The sequence below is a fragment of the Erigeron canadensis genome, chromosome 2, assembly GCF_010389155.1.
Source record: "Erigeron canadensis isolate Cc75 chromosome 2, C_canadensis_v1, whole genome shotgun sequence".
Lineage (NCBI taxonomy): Eukaryota > Viridiplantae > Streptophyta > Magnoliopsida > Asterales > Asteraceae > Erigeron > Erigeron canadensis.
Window position 1 is genome coordinate 29,578,323 of NC_057762.1, and position 16,659 is coordinate 29,594,981.

Below are 16,659 nucleotides of genomic sequence, written 5' to 3' on the forward strand. Positions count from 1 at the left end.
CTCGGTTACATCCAGTGGCCACTTGCCCCCTAAAAACAACTTGGTAGGAATACCACCCTGATTCGAATGTTTGTAAAAGCATATTCAACTAGCCAAGGTTTCTGGGGCCGGTCTCTTCGTCAGACAGCGTTACAAAGTCGCTAGCTTCAGAGGAAAAATTACTCTACGGGACTAAGGTCAAGAAAGATTAATTATTTCACAAAAACTAAAAGTGGCGCTATGTTAGGTATCATCGTTGATGAGCATGCTTAGAATGCATAATGACTTTTTCATTGTTATTTACTGTCACTACTGATGAGAAAGTTTTGCTATAGGACGCATGCACAAGATTTTTATTGAGTGGCAGTATTTAATTCAAACTTATATAAGTTGGTAATTAGTGATAAAAGGTTAAAGATTACCACTTGTAAACGTGTTATATATTAAGGTTCACATTTACAAAATTAATGTACGTAGTAGTAACTAGAAACAATAATCACTAATATTAAAGATGGGAGCCAGAAAAAGTCAACATTTTAAAACCTAGCCAGGAATATAGAAAGTTTGAGATTACTTGTTGATGGCTCAAATTTGGAAAGGTTGGTTGGGAACTTGAACAAACAATTTGTCCCACCACATTTATCATTCAAGTTCATGGCCTAAATTGATTCATTTTTAATTTGTAGCACGGCGGGAGCCTGAAAAAACGACTGAAGTAGTCACTAAGAAAATGTTTCGACAATTTCCTCTTATGAAAGACTAAACTCATAAAGGTATGCTAGCTAGCAAGAACGTAACTACATAAATTTCAAGTAATTAACTGATCTGCACACAAGCTAGAATGAGCACATGCATGCCAAAAGATCATATAAAAAAAACATTTGCAACAAATATATATATAGGGTATATGGTATATATTGAGTAGCAAAGCTAACTTATAAGTTATAATTAAGTTAGTGTAGATAACTAGCTTGGCGCGAGCTAGCTAGAAGCTCTCAACTCTATATGTTTTTGAAGCTACATCGAACTAATTAAAGTAATCAAACAGAAACTACTATATGATCGATCATGCATGCACGTTAGGCTTAAGCGGCCTAGCAGCTTAACGAAACCTTGATTAAATTGATTAATAACGAACGATAAAAATTCAAAGGTATCATAATTTAGTTATACAGTATAAATATCGAAAGTACGTACGTACATACTTTGAGTGGCGAACAAATGACAAGATGCATGAATACGGAGAACACGAAAGAAAGCTCACGTACTATAAAGAATGAAAGAAAGATTATTAGCTTAGTGACTGCTAAGTCAGTAATACTGTTGTGACTGAATTGGAATGGTTAGCTAGAGTGACTTGATATAGGAATAATATGGTTAGAAATATATGGATATATAGAAGTGGATATATGAATTTATACAAAAAGTCAAAACTGGTGGGGGAGTCAAAATTCCAAGTGTTTGAATTCAAACAGCAACGACATGTGTACTCATTGGAGTTTGTCTGTCTTGTGGATTTATGGACACTCATGTACACTCTTTGGGGGCACAAAGATTTCCAGGTTGACTAGAGGGAGGTATCCTAGGATAAAAATAGTATAAAGTTTAACTAATAATTAAGTTAAATTCTTAAAATAATACCTACAGTATAAGAAAGAGAAGCAAAGGGATCATTACAAATTTGCAAGTGTGATCAAGTGATATATGATGTTGTTCGAATAAATTTTTTTTAAAAATGTACTATAAAAAAGTTATAGTTTTTATTAGGGGCAATTGGTAAAAGAATTTTGTTTAAAAGCATAATTAATACATTTAACACAATATATATATATATAATATATATATTAATTTTTTTTAAACGATAAAATTTGAATGAAACGATATTTACTTTTTCATATATCTAACTTTAATTACAGAATACCTATTATTTATAGAAAAACTCATGTCTTCAATCCGATTTACACCCGAAGTTGAATTCAAAGACTTCGAAGTTTCAAGCCATCCAACACCATATGACATAAGTATCAACGTGTCATATTGTTTTTATAAACATATGAGTTATTGTCATCTAGCATTTTTAGTAAATAGTCATTTTGAGGTTAATTAGTAGGCTTTGATTGTAGTCTCTTTAAATATAATGCAAATAGATATGTCTCATGAGTAAAATGAATAGGGTAATTATTATAGGCTAAGTGAGTGAGTGTTGGCCGGGATATATTGAAGGAAGGGGCAGGAGTGATAAAGATAATGGAAACCGAATAATAAGGTTTTTATGAATGTGTTTGCTTGTAGAATAAGTAACCATCATTTGGTCACAAATTCCCATGTGATTTCTTATAATAATTTTGGCTTTTTGTTCCTTCTCTTCCATTCCACAACAAAAAGCAAATGACCTGAACCATTAAGTGGTAATTATTTGATTTCCAAGAATTTATGTGTGGCTATAGATCTCAATCCCAATATTAATTGTGCCTCTGGTTTTTTAGTCATCATATCGACCATCTTCACTCTTCAGAACAGTCTTGTTTAATTTGGAACTTTTGTTTAACTTCAATACGTGTAGACTCGGATTTTATTTGTTGAAACGGGCACAATTTCATATATAAGTTTTCAGTTCAAAAGTTAATTTAAGATCTTTTTCAATCAAGCAATTGAGCCCATTAATATCAAATTTTACTCTGTCCTTAATTAACAAATTTACAGAAGAAAAAATTTACACTGATCGATGAGGTCAAGAAAACTACTCCATTTGACACATTTATTAAAGAGTAAACTATTCGACTAATGAATGAGCTCAACTTGAACACCATGGATTTGAACCACATCAATCCTGAATCACAAACCAGCGAAACACAAAGCAGAAAAAGCACTAGTGAACCAGAACCTGTAAATCACACAAATCGTGAACCACGGACCAACAAATCACAAACTACAAGCCAATTGCACAAAAAAGCACTCAACTTGATCATGAATCATGAGCTACCCAAACCATCAAAACAAATAAGTCTTTTTTAAAACAACAGTATATATATTGAACAAATACGGGTCTAGCAAGATACTGTACTAAATACCAAAATACAAACAGAGTCAACAAATTAGCATATCAATGGCTTACACTTTTTCCTGTTTCAACTATTCAGTTAATTGAAAGACACTACAAAATAACATGTTCTTTGAATGCTCTTACTATTAGCAGATGTGGAGATATATAAAACAGCTTTCGTGCATTTCAAATAGTGAATAACATATAGTTAGATATAATAGACCAGCTTGTTACAAGGCCCGGAAGCAACTCAGATTGTAGCATTAGGCGTCATAGCATAATTGTCATGGAAGCAAACGAAATTAACGAGTTGAGGGAGAAAAGTTCAGATAGAACCAAGATGAAATTAATTGAGATTGCTTGAAGTTGCAAACAGTAAAGTTGAAAGCTACAGTGCAATTACAAAGGGCTGTTATAGATACAAATCTCAAATAAAGATCAGTAATTCATAAGTAAATTTAAAAGGTTAAAATTATAACTTAAACAAAAATTTGATGCAGGATATAAAACAATTTTTCTGAGAAAAAGGTGATGTTTGCTAACATAGAGATGGAGGAAAAAGGCAGCCAAGAGGTCTAAGATCATGAACAAGCTAATTGGTACCAAAATAATGAAAATATGGTTACAATGTCTTTGACGCTTTTAGCATACAAAGAAGATAATCCTATACTTTTTTCACTAAAAAGAACAACTAATAATCTGCTCTTAGAACCACCCCAATTCTCAAACAATGAAAGAAAACGCTAATTACCCAGAAACCAACCTCCTTTGAACAATCAAGTTAAATCCCAACTCAAAAAGATTTTTATGGTATCATGTAGATGATAACAGCTAAAAATGACATCATGATGGTGAAGTTCAGCTTCAGTGATTCTTGTAGACTTGTAGGAGCTGAAGACGAGCCTTGCTGTGGCCTGAAATGCAAACAAAATACGTTATTAAATGAAGCAATATCGACCCGTTCACTTACTAATTAGTTGGTTTGAGTTGTTATTCATAAAAGGTCACTGGGGTAAACTGGTTGAAAATCAGCTAAAGTATTTTTTATTTTTTAATGCGTAAAAACTCCTAAATCACTTTAATTTGATTTTTCTAATCATATTTACACACTATTTGTGTATAAACAAATATACAATTTGAATGACAAGTGTTCTGGGTCAAGCCAACCAGACCCACTACTGAACTCGTCATTTGCCACCTCCATGGGTCATTATCCGATATAAGATACATGTGATACACAATTAATGTTTTAAGGAGACTTACTTTTGCATGTGGGCAAGAGCACCACAGAACAAAACGTTATCTGGTGGCGGCATTTCCGTTTTCTGGCCATCATCTTCAGGATTCACGATTCTCAAATAAGTTTCTTGGCCCAGATACCATTTGTCAAGGTTTACTGTCCTAAGATTCCATACTCCAACATTATCAAGATAAACCAATATTGCTGTCCATCCTCCAGGAAAAACCTAAAAAAATTTGACAGCTTCTTTCATATATTTATGAGAAGAAACAAGTTCCACAGTGGTGGCAGCTAAAACGCACTTAAATATGAATGGCCCAGAAATAGGTTATGCGTTATTTGTAATGGGTCTAGAAAGTAAAACCAAGAATATTAGAATAGATTAAAAAAATGGATCATGTGAATTAGATGTCTCCCAAAGTGTTCTTAGTGAACAAGGCCTTCCAACAATTTTATTAAAAAATATTTATGATTACTTAACTAAAACTATAATAAATTCTAAATAAGTGTAAATTTTATAAAAGATCTGCTGCACATCAAGTCGATCCTTGTTGATATTAATACCTAAAACTGAGCCCCATTGACTGGTCACCCAGCCCACTCATTCGGCCAACCTCTATGAAATGGTACTCATGTTTAAAAGGAAGGTACCTGTGTGGTAGAACGTGCTATTGCATCCCACCGGTTATAAGAACCCCTGCTGTTTTCTGTCCATTCCCCATACGCCATCCTGATATTTCACATCTCACCGTTAAAATACAATCACATCATTTGAAAGAAAAATAAAAATAAAGAATAAACAGAAAACAGATATATACCCAACAACAAAAAACGAATAACCATCCATATGAAAGCTCTGAACTGCAGTATCATTGTTCTCCAATATGATCTCCACAAATGATTTGTAGGTAGCATTGATAAGAGATCTGTCCATGGTAGGAGGTCTATTTAGAGGTGTATTTGGGAAGTCAAGCTTGTAGGATCCCTTCAGTTTGTAATTATCTGCAAGCCTCACTGGTGTATTGGGGTTCACAAATGAGATCCCATTATACGTGGCCCGGAGCTTCCCATCGATTGTGAGAGGCGGAACATTCCTTAAGGTATACACATCGGTCACATTAATAGAACCGTAGCGGAAAGAACCTTGCGGGTTTGGACGGGCTCCACTTGCTGTGTTGTTCATCCTGATACATAGAGACGTGAAATGTTAACACACTTCAACATTATATAAGCCTATTGTTGCTACTTAATGTATAAGTAAATTTAAGAAAAAAATTGCCAAACACTCAAACAACCAAATATATCATTATCAGTTGATCGCAACTTCATGCAGAAAGCCGGAAACAAATCTAAAAACTATAAAGGGGCTAACGTTTTTATACAGTTGATTATCTGATTACAGTTATTATATATCACATAATCATTCTCCTGATCTAAATCCGAACATCAGAGGAAGAAAAAACAAACCTGATGGACATAGCTTGGTTCACTGCAAAAGAAGTATCGGTTCCATCATTTGGAGGGTCGGGAAGAGGACCAGATGCCCGTCCTTTAGAATTTGAATAGTGCAAAACAGCAACACCAGTAACTCTTTGCCATTCTGATTGATTCACAAATCTGGCACTTGCAACAATATAGTAATCACTACTTGCATTCTGATCCATGGTTACAAGAAAGGAGTATGACTGCCCAACATGGATATCCAAACTAGTATAGTTTTGTTGGGAAGTATAATGTCCCTCTGCTTCTGCTAGAAGTAAATTATGACTCTGTATCCTAAAATTCAAACATGTTGACACTCCAACATTGATCACACGAACTCGATATGTTTTCCCTGCAGTGCAAAGCAATTATCATTAGAAACTAATCAGTGTAAAAAGTTATAAACAATTTTGTATGTATGCGTGGGTTATAAAGCGTAGTGATAAATTTTACGGCCAAACTTGAAAATATAAACATCAAAGTAAAATGTAAACTTGCGCCTAAGATTTAGGCATCTTTTATTTTTGGAACGAAAGCAGCATAATAATGACAATTAGCCTTCATACTGCATATAACTTTTTTTAGCATGCTCTCATCCGCAAGTCATGTACTTAAATTTCCTATTATTAATGTATTGCATCCAACATGAGTATTGATGCCTTGATGGCCTGAACATATACTGAACAGATAGATTACCTGGATCGACATTAAGCGTCTCATGCTCGATGCCATCTGGTACAGAGGAGTTATATTTAAATGGACCCTTTCCATTAATGAGAACTCCATCTGGCATACCAAGTTCCTTTCCAGCATCAAGGGAAGCTCTCAAATCCTTAATTTGATATAACATGAAATATAAATAAATAAAGAAATAAATAGAAGTATTGAAACCAAAAGTAAAAGATAATCAAACCTTATGGCTGCGAGTATACCAATCACCAATCGTAATGACAATATCTCCATCAGGAGTATTGAATGGAAGCGAAATAACTTTGCGGTTTGTGACTATGAAACCACCAAAACCACCAGCTGCTCGTTGAAAATTAATAGATGGGACATAATAGTAGCTACCAATCTGATCTTTGACTTGAAACTGGTAAGTCCAATTCCATTTTGCAGGAATAGGACAATTAGTTCCAATCACTCCATCTTGCCATGAAGCTCGTCTCATTTCTATACCTGGCCTATCAAACCATAATTTTACAAATTCAAAATCTAAACTAAGATATCGAAAACACACGTTATGTATTCATATAAAATGAAATGAGCCTAAACAATACCATGTAACAAGAAGGCTTTCATCCAATTTGTTCCTGACATTGACAACAACATTGTAATTCGTTGTAACATTTAGTGTCGGCCCGGGAAACTTTCCATTCACTGCGATGACCTGTAGTTTGAGTTCATAAAAAAAGAAAAATCTCAATAATAAGCACTTAATATGTTGCAAAATAAAAATAAGTAGGCCTTTCAACCAATTTTAACACTTATTTCAAATGACACATTTGAAACACTTTTACCTCTAGAAACAGAGGTCAAGGGTTCAAGCCTCACCACATGTAAAGGTTGAGCGTCCTTTTCTATCATTTAGATAGAACCTGGAAGCAGCCTCTCTACCTTGGTAGAAGTAAAGCCGTCTACATCTCAACCGCCCCCATACACCGTCAAGGTATTGGGACCCAAAACCCGTTGAATACCCTATTTCAAATGACAAATTTCCCAGTTTCTCAACATTTGTAATTGCTATGAAACTTGGAATTTTTCGAGTACGCCTTTAAGGTTTATAAATTTGTCTGCTTACAATAAATAACAGCAAAGTGAACAATTACTTTATAGCAAAATGAGTACTCGATATTGAGCTTGCAAATCGCACACAATCAGTAAGCAGTGCTTAATAATGATTATTTGTGTTTCTCTATAAACTAAATCGTTTCATATACACGAAAATGCTCGCTTTTGGAAGGCGAAAAATCTGTTTTACAAACGCAATCCCAAAACATTTAGGAATTTCACAATTATTCTAAATCACTAAATACTAATGTCATATTCACATACACAAAAACAGAGCATATAAATAGTAGTAAATATATGTATACATATATAGAAAAAGAAATAAACCTGTTGAGAAACACCAAGGGGAGAAACAGTCAAATAATCAAATTCAAGTTCAAAATTTGCAAATGGATCTGCAGCATAACACAAACCACTAAACAGCAAACCAGCGTACACAAACCAATATAAACTGAACCCAAAAAACACCATTTTTACAGTTGATTTTTATTGGGGTTTAAGGGTTTTTTACATTATCAAGAGAAATGGATTTGTTTGTTATTTAAGAATAAAAAAACAGGCCTGTGGAATGTTTTTTTTATTGTTTGAAATGTGTTTGTGTGAAAGAAAGAAAGAGCGGCAGGGGTTTGAGTGTGTATTTGTTTGCCCTACAAAAAGGCTTAACTGGCGCATGATAATGTGTTTTTTCTTTGACCAGCCTGGCTGGGTACTGGCTAAGCCGGTCACATTTTTTTTGGAAACACCGTGTTATCTACGTGTATACGTAATCCGACGTATTATAAATTTACGAGAGCAAGTATTCGAGCATTGTGGCGGTAAAATGATGAGGGTGATAGGTCATAAAGTGTGATAGGTCATAAGAGGTTATATGTTATAGAATGTCATAGCCAAATGCCTTATTCGTACAGGCTCCACCATCGGATTTAAAAATTCGTCGAAAGTATAAGGAATGACATTTATAATGAAAGAGCATGAAATTTTAAGAACACCCATATAATTTTTATAATTTATCAATGTACGGTTTTTGAGATAAAAGATTTTGAAAGAATTAGAGGAATAAAATGATTTAAGGAGAAGAGAGAAAGTTGTATGCATTTATATATGGTATATCATTCATTAATATGTGTATATTGTTGAAATTGAATTTTGAAAGTTGAAAAGTGAATTTACTTTATAATATAGTATTATGATTACGAAATAAAATGATGTAGATATAAAAAGAAAATGAGGAAATGATTTGTATATAATTAATTTGGAAAATATTGTGTTAAAGTTAACTCTTTAAAAAATATTTTTTATCTCAAAAGTTTACCCTTAAATTTAAATAAATTAGACATATACACATGTGATGTGACGACGATGGTAATAACAACGGCGGCGATGTGGTGCGGTAGCGTTGGCGGCAGTAGTGGTGGTGGTGGTGGTGGTGGTGGTGGATGTTAAATTAATTAATGTAAAAGTAGTTTAGTATGGTTATTTACGGGTTACAAGATCTATATTATGTACTATTTTATTATAGTTGTTATAGTTATATTATGCGAAATGTTTCAATGTGTAAATAAATAAAATGAGTAATATGGACTATGATCATTTCAAAGTTTGAATTGTTTAAAAGATTAAAGGCTAGTTTGTTTATCTAATAGTATAGATACACTGAATGACTATATTTTAATATATTAACTACATTCGGTAAGACTATATTTAACAAAACTCATGTATTATGTATGCAACTTTGTCGGTAACTGACTTGTTGGAGCTACATAATCATGTTATGCTTGGTACAAATAACAAAGCTATTTTTCAATCGGTCGTTTTGCTTACTTATTAGAGAATATGGAACCATGGAAGTCAACAAATGAAAGGTTTTTTATGGAGACTTCGGCATCGGCCAAAGAGATCGTTGAGGACATCCAATCTTTGCGTTTCTTATGGATTAAGAATCGAGCTCCAAGGTTGAATCTCACGTGAGAGAAATGGAAGACTTTTTGCTTTGTGTAGATATATAGCTCATATATTTGTACTAGTTTGCTCATGTAATTTGTGGTGTTAATGAAATTTGCCTACCAAAAAAAATGTATGCGGCCTTGTCTTTCATATGATATAGGACATGGTATAATATATTGTTATATTCCCTGTTGTCATAAAAATATTAATAATTGTCTGCCAACATAATATACAGATAATATTAAAGATATAAAATGAGTAAAGCATATGATCTCTTTATTTTACGTCCGTATGCAATTTTGTCTGTAATATAAAGTAGGAAAGGGTATAATATAAAGAATAAGTATCTTGTAATGTAACAAACTTTGAATGAATGTCTATAATAGGAAATAACTAAAGTTGTGTGTATTGTATGTAAACAACTAGAAAATAATGTTTATTGTATAAAAGAAAATGTATTCAACCAATTAAAATCAGACAAATGGTACCTCTATATGGTTGTTACTTACGTTTTCTTACATACAATAAACATTTTTTAAAGTTGTTTACATACAATACACAAAACTTTAGTTATTTCCTATTATAGACATTCGTCCAAAGTTTGTTACATTCCAGGATACTTATCCCATAATATAATGTTATAGTTTTTGTTGTCAAATGCCTTAGCCTTACGGGCTCCGTCCTCGGATTTAAAAATTCGTCGAAATTATACCGAATGACATCTCTAATTAAAGAGCATGAAATTTTAAGAACATTTTATAATTTATCGATATACAGCTTTTGAGATAAAAGATTTTGAATGAATTAGAGGATTAAAATGATTTATAGAGGAAAGAAAAAAAAATAAGTGGTTGAGATTTGAAGAAAGAGAAAAAAATGAGTGGTTGAGATTTAACGGTATTATAAATATATTAGATAGATATGTTTAAATTAGTGAATAAATAAGAGAGTAATTTAAGTAGTTCAAATCATCTTTTGAAATTAAAAAAAAAGGTAAAATGCTATAAAATAGTATATATATATATATATATAGATAATCGTCTATCAACGTATAAAAGTTTGTTTCAAAGATAAAAGTGATTAATGGATCGGATATTATAAAATGTTAATTTTGTCTTGTGTTTAATAGATAATTAACTTAAAAAATAATAATAACAATAAGTCAATAACTAATTGAGGATAAATTTGTAACTGAGTAATACATGCAGTTTTATGAAAAATGAACACTTATTTTAAAATAAACAAAATAATAAAACAAACAATACAAATACGACATATGAAATACATGTTAAAATTGTGGAAATATCTCAACGAAATTTATACGGCCGTTTATATATGATTCAAGAAGGGTCACACACGAAAAACAATGAAAGGCTAGTTGAACTTGTAGAAATATGTAAAATATAAGAAGTTTCCAAAAATAGATTTGGAAATTAATTTCATGTCAAAAACACATATCGGGTAAAAATCGAATCGGGTACCTAAACACCATGGACCAATCCATTTGATCATGGACCAAACTAGATTGGCCCATGGAGAACCCCCTAGGTTGGTCACGAACCAAAGGAAGGGAGGGAGAAGGAAACTTGGTTTCCTTATCCCACATTGATTCAAAGTAGGAAAGTTAAAGGTTTTCTATGCCTATATAAAGAACCCTTAATCCCTTTGTTTCTTGTACCTCATAATTTCGTCCCTCCCCTCCTACCTTGGGTCGAAATCCTCTAGCAATTTTGTTAGGGTTTTCGGTTATTAAATAACAAGTTAAGGCTAGCAACTAACTAGTCTTGAAGATTTGTTCGCGTGTGTGCACCTCTTGAGGAGTTCTACACTTGGACTCTTAGTTCGTGGCAAGGTGTTCATGTTCGAGTTCGGTTTGGGGTGGTCGACTTTAGCTGGTCGAATTCTAGGGTTTCTCGTGCTAAAAGGTTAGTGTTTCTTTCGTTCTATTTAGTAATGCTTATCTATTTAAGTTTGCTATATTTGCATGCATGTTAGGTCCTTGGCTTTGAGTATAATTAGGAATTAGATTAGATTTAATTGTTTCGTTAATTATTCCGCTTTAATTAATGGTATTAGTTTTCTAGAGGATTAAACTAGATTAATTGTCTAAATGAATTAATCATATTAATTCATTTATGTTGAGCCTAATTATTGTTAATTACGAACGTTCATGGTTTTGTAAAACATGATTTTAATTAATCTAAAATTGTTTTCGAATTCAAATAATTAACCGTTTTAATTATTTACAAAAGATACCCTTCATGTTTTTTTATAATGACTTTGATAACCTTACGGAAATAGAACGTTCATTGTAGACCCAAATAGTTTGCTCGATTAACGGAATCCCAACCGTACATAAATTACCCAAATCCATATGGCATGCATCATATTTTAACTGCTCATTTTGTTTGCATTATGTCTGGAAACCACACTCTCGAAAAACCCCTATTAATCTACTCTCACAAATGTGAGAAGTGTGACTTGAACCCAGATAGATCATCCCAAGGTCAAAAACCTTACCAATTGGTCACCAACCCCATTGGCCTAGTCCTTATATATATTATAAAAGTTAAACCATAAATCAATTTGAAACTAAATAATCTTTCTTCATAATGATATTAATTTCCTCTTTTTAATTTATTCTTCATTTAATCATGTTAATAATGTGTGTTAGGGTTGATAAATCAAAGGATTTGCGTTAATGGTGTATTATGTTATTGTTAAAGTGACACTAATATTTAAGAGCCATGATTGATACATTCAATAGGTTTGTTTGAGCTTCCATCGGTTTCATTAGTATTTTGGCACTTGAAAGTGTGTATATATAGGAGGACAACACAATATCATTTACTTCATCAGGATTTCTAATTATTTTTTGTTTCTGCTTTTTAGGTTGTTGATACACGAGAAGACAATTAATGAAATCAGACAATTCATTGTAAGCAATTGAAACTAAAGAGATTACTTGCATTTTCCTTAGGATTGTTGTTTGCACAAATTGTATTATTCAGATTTGTGTTATTGAAGTTTTTGGTAGTTGTTGCCTACGTGGTTCAACATGGTGATCCTCCATATTGCAACGCAATTCCGTCATGAGACACTTTAGATTGTCATTTAGTTTTTTATTTTTTGATATTTATTTATGATAAACAAAGTTAGTCAACTTTCGATTATACATTATACTAGTGGCACATGGATCGTCACATGATGTGGCGTGGAGATAATACATACATTTTGGTGAAAAGCTAACATATATTACCCCAAATGACCAAAGTTGGTCGCTATTATGCATAGGATAAACAAAAATCGACATATTAAAGCCGAAAAGAAAGAAATAAGGTTATCTCTATTGCTAAATGTGTCTTTATACGTTCTTAAATTGTTACGTCATATTTTTACAAATCCTTCAAGTTCTTAGAAATCCTTAAAACCATTTAGCTTACCTACAGTTATACAAACATCCGGTCATCTCCAATGACAAATACAAAATCCCCAAGCATACTGCTAACTCAACAACACGTCAGCAAACTATTTCGGCATACATACTAAACAAATATATTAAACTCATTTTACCTACAACTCAACATATTGAAATCTAATTTACCACTATCATGTACTCATGTTAGCACCTATATTAAATTAATAAAAATAAATAAAAACATTATACGTATACACACAACTGATTGAAAATAAAATTTAAATAAGGGATTATAGCAGTGGAGTGTAACAAACTATTACTCAATGGTTAAGTAATGCAATGACCTTTCAATTTGGCTATCTGATGTAAGTACCTTTCATTTTTGTTATTTTAATGTATCGGTTGACCTGTTGTACCGGTTGCCGATAACAATGCTAGTTTTACTTTGGGATTATGGCACCTGAGTGTAACCAACTATGACTAAATGGTTATGTTATGTAGTGATCTTTAAAACTGCTATCTAATGTAAGAACCTCTCATTTTTGTACTTTTCATGCACTGGTTGGCCTGTTGTACGGTCATGGTTACGGTTGTGGGTTGTGAACTCCGACGAGATGGATGGTGGATGGTCTTAGACTCTGACGAGGTTGTAGTGGGTGGTCTCAGTCTCATTTTTTCTTCCATTCAAGAGGTGCGGCCATCTCTCTACTGTCTCCACATCCGGACACGTGCCACCGCTGATTGCCACCAATAAAATAAACAAATGTCAGCCGCCACCCAGACAACCACCGTCTTCATTCCCTGTCAAAATTCCCCCCTTTTACCCCATTGTAAACCAAAGTTGTTGGATCTTGACTGTGGTGGCAATGGGATTGCCGGATCTTTATGGTTAACGATGATGAGGTGATCATAACACAATCCGATTTGGGGATTAGGGTTTGAGTATGATTATTATTGAATCGTGTTTTGAAATCAATTGATGTATATATGCATCTATCTATATCGAGTGTTGATTTGTGTTCGGGATTGAAGTTAGACATTGAGTTACAGTTTCACATTTGCTCTCTGGAAAAAATTGTTGTTACCGAAGATAGTGCTGGAAATAAGTCGAAGAAGTTCACCAGAGTATTAAGTCGTCGGAGTAACCCGATAGGATACATCAAGTGAACAAAACAAGGAGGTTCGTACATCAACTTTAACACTTTCGTAGGTCACTACATTACATAACCATTCACTCATAGTTGGTTACACCCTGGTGCCTTAATTCTTATTCTTTTTTACGTCCAACGTGGCATTACCAGTTACCCGATAGGATACATTAGAAGAACAAAAATGAAAGGTACTTACATCAGATAGCCAATTTGAAAGGTCACTACATTACATAACCATTGAGTCATAGTTAGTTACATTAAAAAACAAAGATATGAGAATATGTGTAAAAACAACCTCATTATTATCGCCTATATAAAAGCAATGTTCTCTAACGTTTTGAGTCGTATGTTGAGCCATGTTTTTCCAGTGTGTGATAACATTGAACTTTGACCCCTACTTATTAATTATAATTTCAAAACAAAAATACGATACATATGTATATAAAATGAGGGAAGTAAATAGACATTGTTTCCGACTTATATATTAACCCTATATTCTTTTTTTTGAACAGCTTAACCCTATATTCTAACGCTCAACAAAGTCGTCTCTTCATAATACCTTATAAATTATTAATCCCTCCCCCACACCTCTCTTTTAATTATTATTATAAATAACTAAATATACCCTTTTTTATTTAAAAAAAATGAATTTCGTTTGAAACTTCGTGTCGCATTTCGACAGTGAGAGGTCTAACATACGTTGTCTTAACCGAGTTCACGCTAAAGAGTTCTCTCGAAGTAGAAATGTCTATTTCAAATACCCAATATGGGAAAAACCTATACTAATCCGCTTGAAAGCACACTTATTAATAAAGGTAAACTTTGCCTCTCAGACTTTACCCAAGTCAAGTCCTCATAGAAAAGACTATATATATCTCAAAATTGGCTGAACGGAGATTCGAAACTGAAACCTATAAGTCATTAAGGAAACTCCAAACCACTACACCAACATCTCATGTTCATCATTATTCTATCACTCAATTGCCTAAGATACCTATTATAATAACATTTTCACCATCGTAACTAACACTAGTCGTCAGGGGCGGTTCTCTTTTGGGCCTGGGGCACCACCACTTTTTCGCTTAGTAGTACTAATATATCCGTATATCGTCCAAAAAAATTTATATCTATTAAGTCGTCCCCCGAGGGATTTGTTTTTAAAAACTTTTGGTATGTTTAATAAGTTTAATAGTCCAATAAAATTTACCTTTTTAGTTTTTATAATCCATAATTCACTTAGTCTATTCATAATTCTATGTTTTAGGCTTTTAGCCCACAATTCACAATCCACGTAACAAGATCTTCCTCTTTTCTTTTTTTTTTTAGTTTTAGGCTCCAGCAAAAAATAAATTTTACCTTTTTAGTTTTTATAACCCACAATTCATTTAGTCCATTCATAATTCTATGTTTTAGCCCAAAAACCACAATCCGTGTAACAAGGCCTTCCTTTCACAATCCACGCCTTTTCTCTTGCTATTTTCATAAGTCTTTGTAGTTTTTTGTTGGGTAAAAACTATGTATTGGTAATTTGAATGAAAACTTAAATTATTAGTGTATTTTTGTTTGACCCAACCCAGTTTAGTGTGTCGCATAACCATAAATAGTATCTGGAACATAACGATAGCAAAAAAAATAATTTGACCCACTCTTAAAACTTTCAAGATTCACCACTGCCAGTCATCACCGTAATTAGACTATCATCGCATTACACGAATAAACTGTCCTTATTATTTATTCTTGTATGAAACTAACATTATTTTGTACATATCATATTTATAAATTCTAAAAAATCCATCGATTTTAGGCTTACTTTAAAAGGAAATGGTATATTAAAAATAACATTACAGTTGACTAACTCCATTATTATTAAATTTTCTTGATATATCACTGTCAGTCTATCAGTATATAGACATATGAAGTTGAAGTTTAATATTTCCCTTTACCTTTTAAAGTAACAAATGGAACATAAAATATTGATTTGGTAACCGGTTATATCCGGTTTGGCTGTGACCACACTTTGATAATATGGACCGGGTTTTCGCTGGTTTGTTCCATATGTTTGTCACCTTCTAACGGTCACATTTCTACCCTCTCACGTGCGATACAAAAACATTCCACCCTTTGAAGTTTGCTTTATTAATTGGATTGAAGATAAACATTTCATGGTGGGACAAAAACATTTCATCTTTTTTGGCCTCTAGAAATGGGTAAGCATGCAATAAAAATCAATATTCTATTCCGTGGTGGGATTTATTTAAGACTAACCTATATGGCTATATACTACTCATGGTAAAGGTCAAAAATAACAACGTATTTTAACTTTATATATAACGAAATATGTAACTCGATCGTTTCCCCAAAAACATTATGTTAATTGTATATGACTACATATAAAATTTATCACGATTTTTTAAAAACCTAATACAGTTCCGAAATTGACTTGACATTGATCTCTTTAACAAAAAGGTAATTATACATTAAAGAAAATTTGAAACATAATGATTTTATAACAATTAAAAAATATATAAATCTTGAAGGATAGTAAATTAGTAAAGTATGTAAGTAAAAAATTACAAAATATATATCAGTAGAAATAAACATAGACATAAAA

The 16,659-nt window shown here is 32.6% G+C and overlaps 1 protein-coding gene across 1 annotated transcript; it reads right to left on the reverse strand.

The window, feature by feature from the left end:
• Positions 1-3,601: 3,601 nt before the first annotated feature.
• On the reverse strand, positions 3,602-8,136 carry LOC122587085 (monocopper oxidase-like protein SKS1). Its single transcript, XM_043759159.1, has 9 exons — positions 7,863-8,136; positions 7,025-7,134; positions 6,658-6,928; positions 6,441-6,576; positions 5,730-6,096; positions 5,081-5,446; positions 4,914-4,992; positions 4,286-4,488; positions 3,602-3,936 (listed from the first exon to the last, which is right to left on the reverse strand). Exons 1-9 carry the CDS (start codon positions 8,004-8,006, stop codon positions 3,828-3,830), a joined length of 1,785 nt encoding a protein of 594 aa, XP_043615094.1. The 5' UTR covers positions 8,007-8,136; the 3' UTR covers positions 3,602-3,827.
• Between the last annotated feature and the right edge of the window lie 8,523 nt (positions 8,137-16,659).

Coding starts and splice junctions, on each gene's coding strand:
- LOC122587085 (XM_043759159.1), bottom strand. CDS start 8,006: ATGGTGTTTTTTGGGTTCAGTTTATATTGGTTTGTGTACGCTGGTTTG. Junction 7,135..7,862: donor CCCTTGGTGTTTCTCAACAG/GTTTATTTCTTT, acceptor CTCAAACTACAG/GTCATCGCAGTGAATGGAAA. Junction 5,447..5,729: donor AACCAAGCTATGTCCATCAG/GTTTGTTTTTTC, acceptor TCTATGTATCAG/GATGAACAACACAGCAAGTG.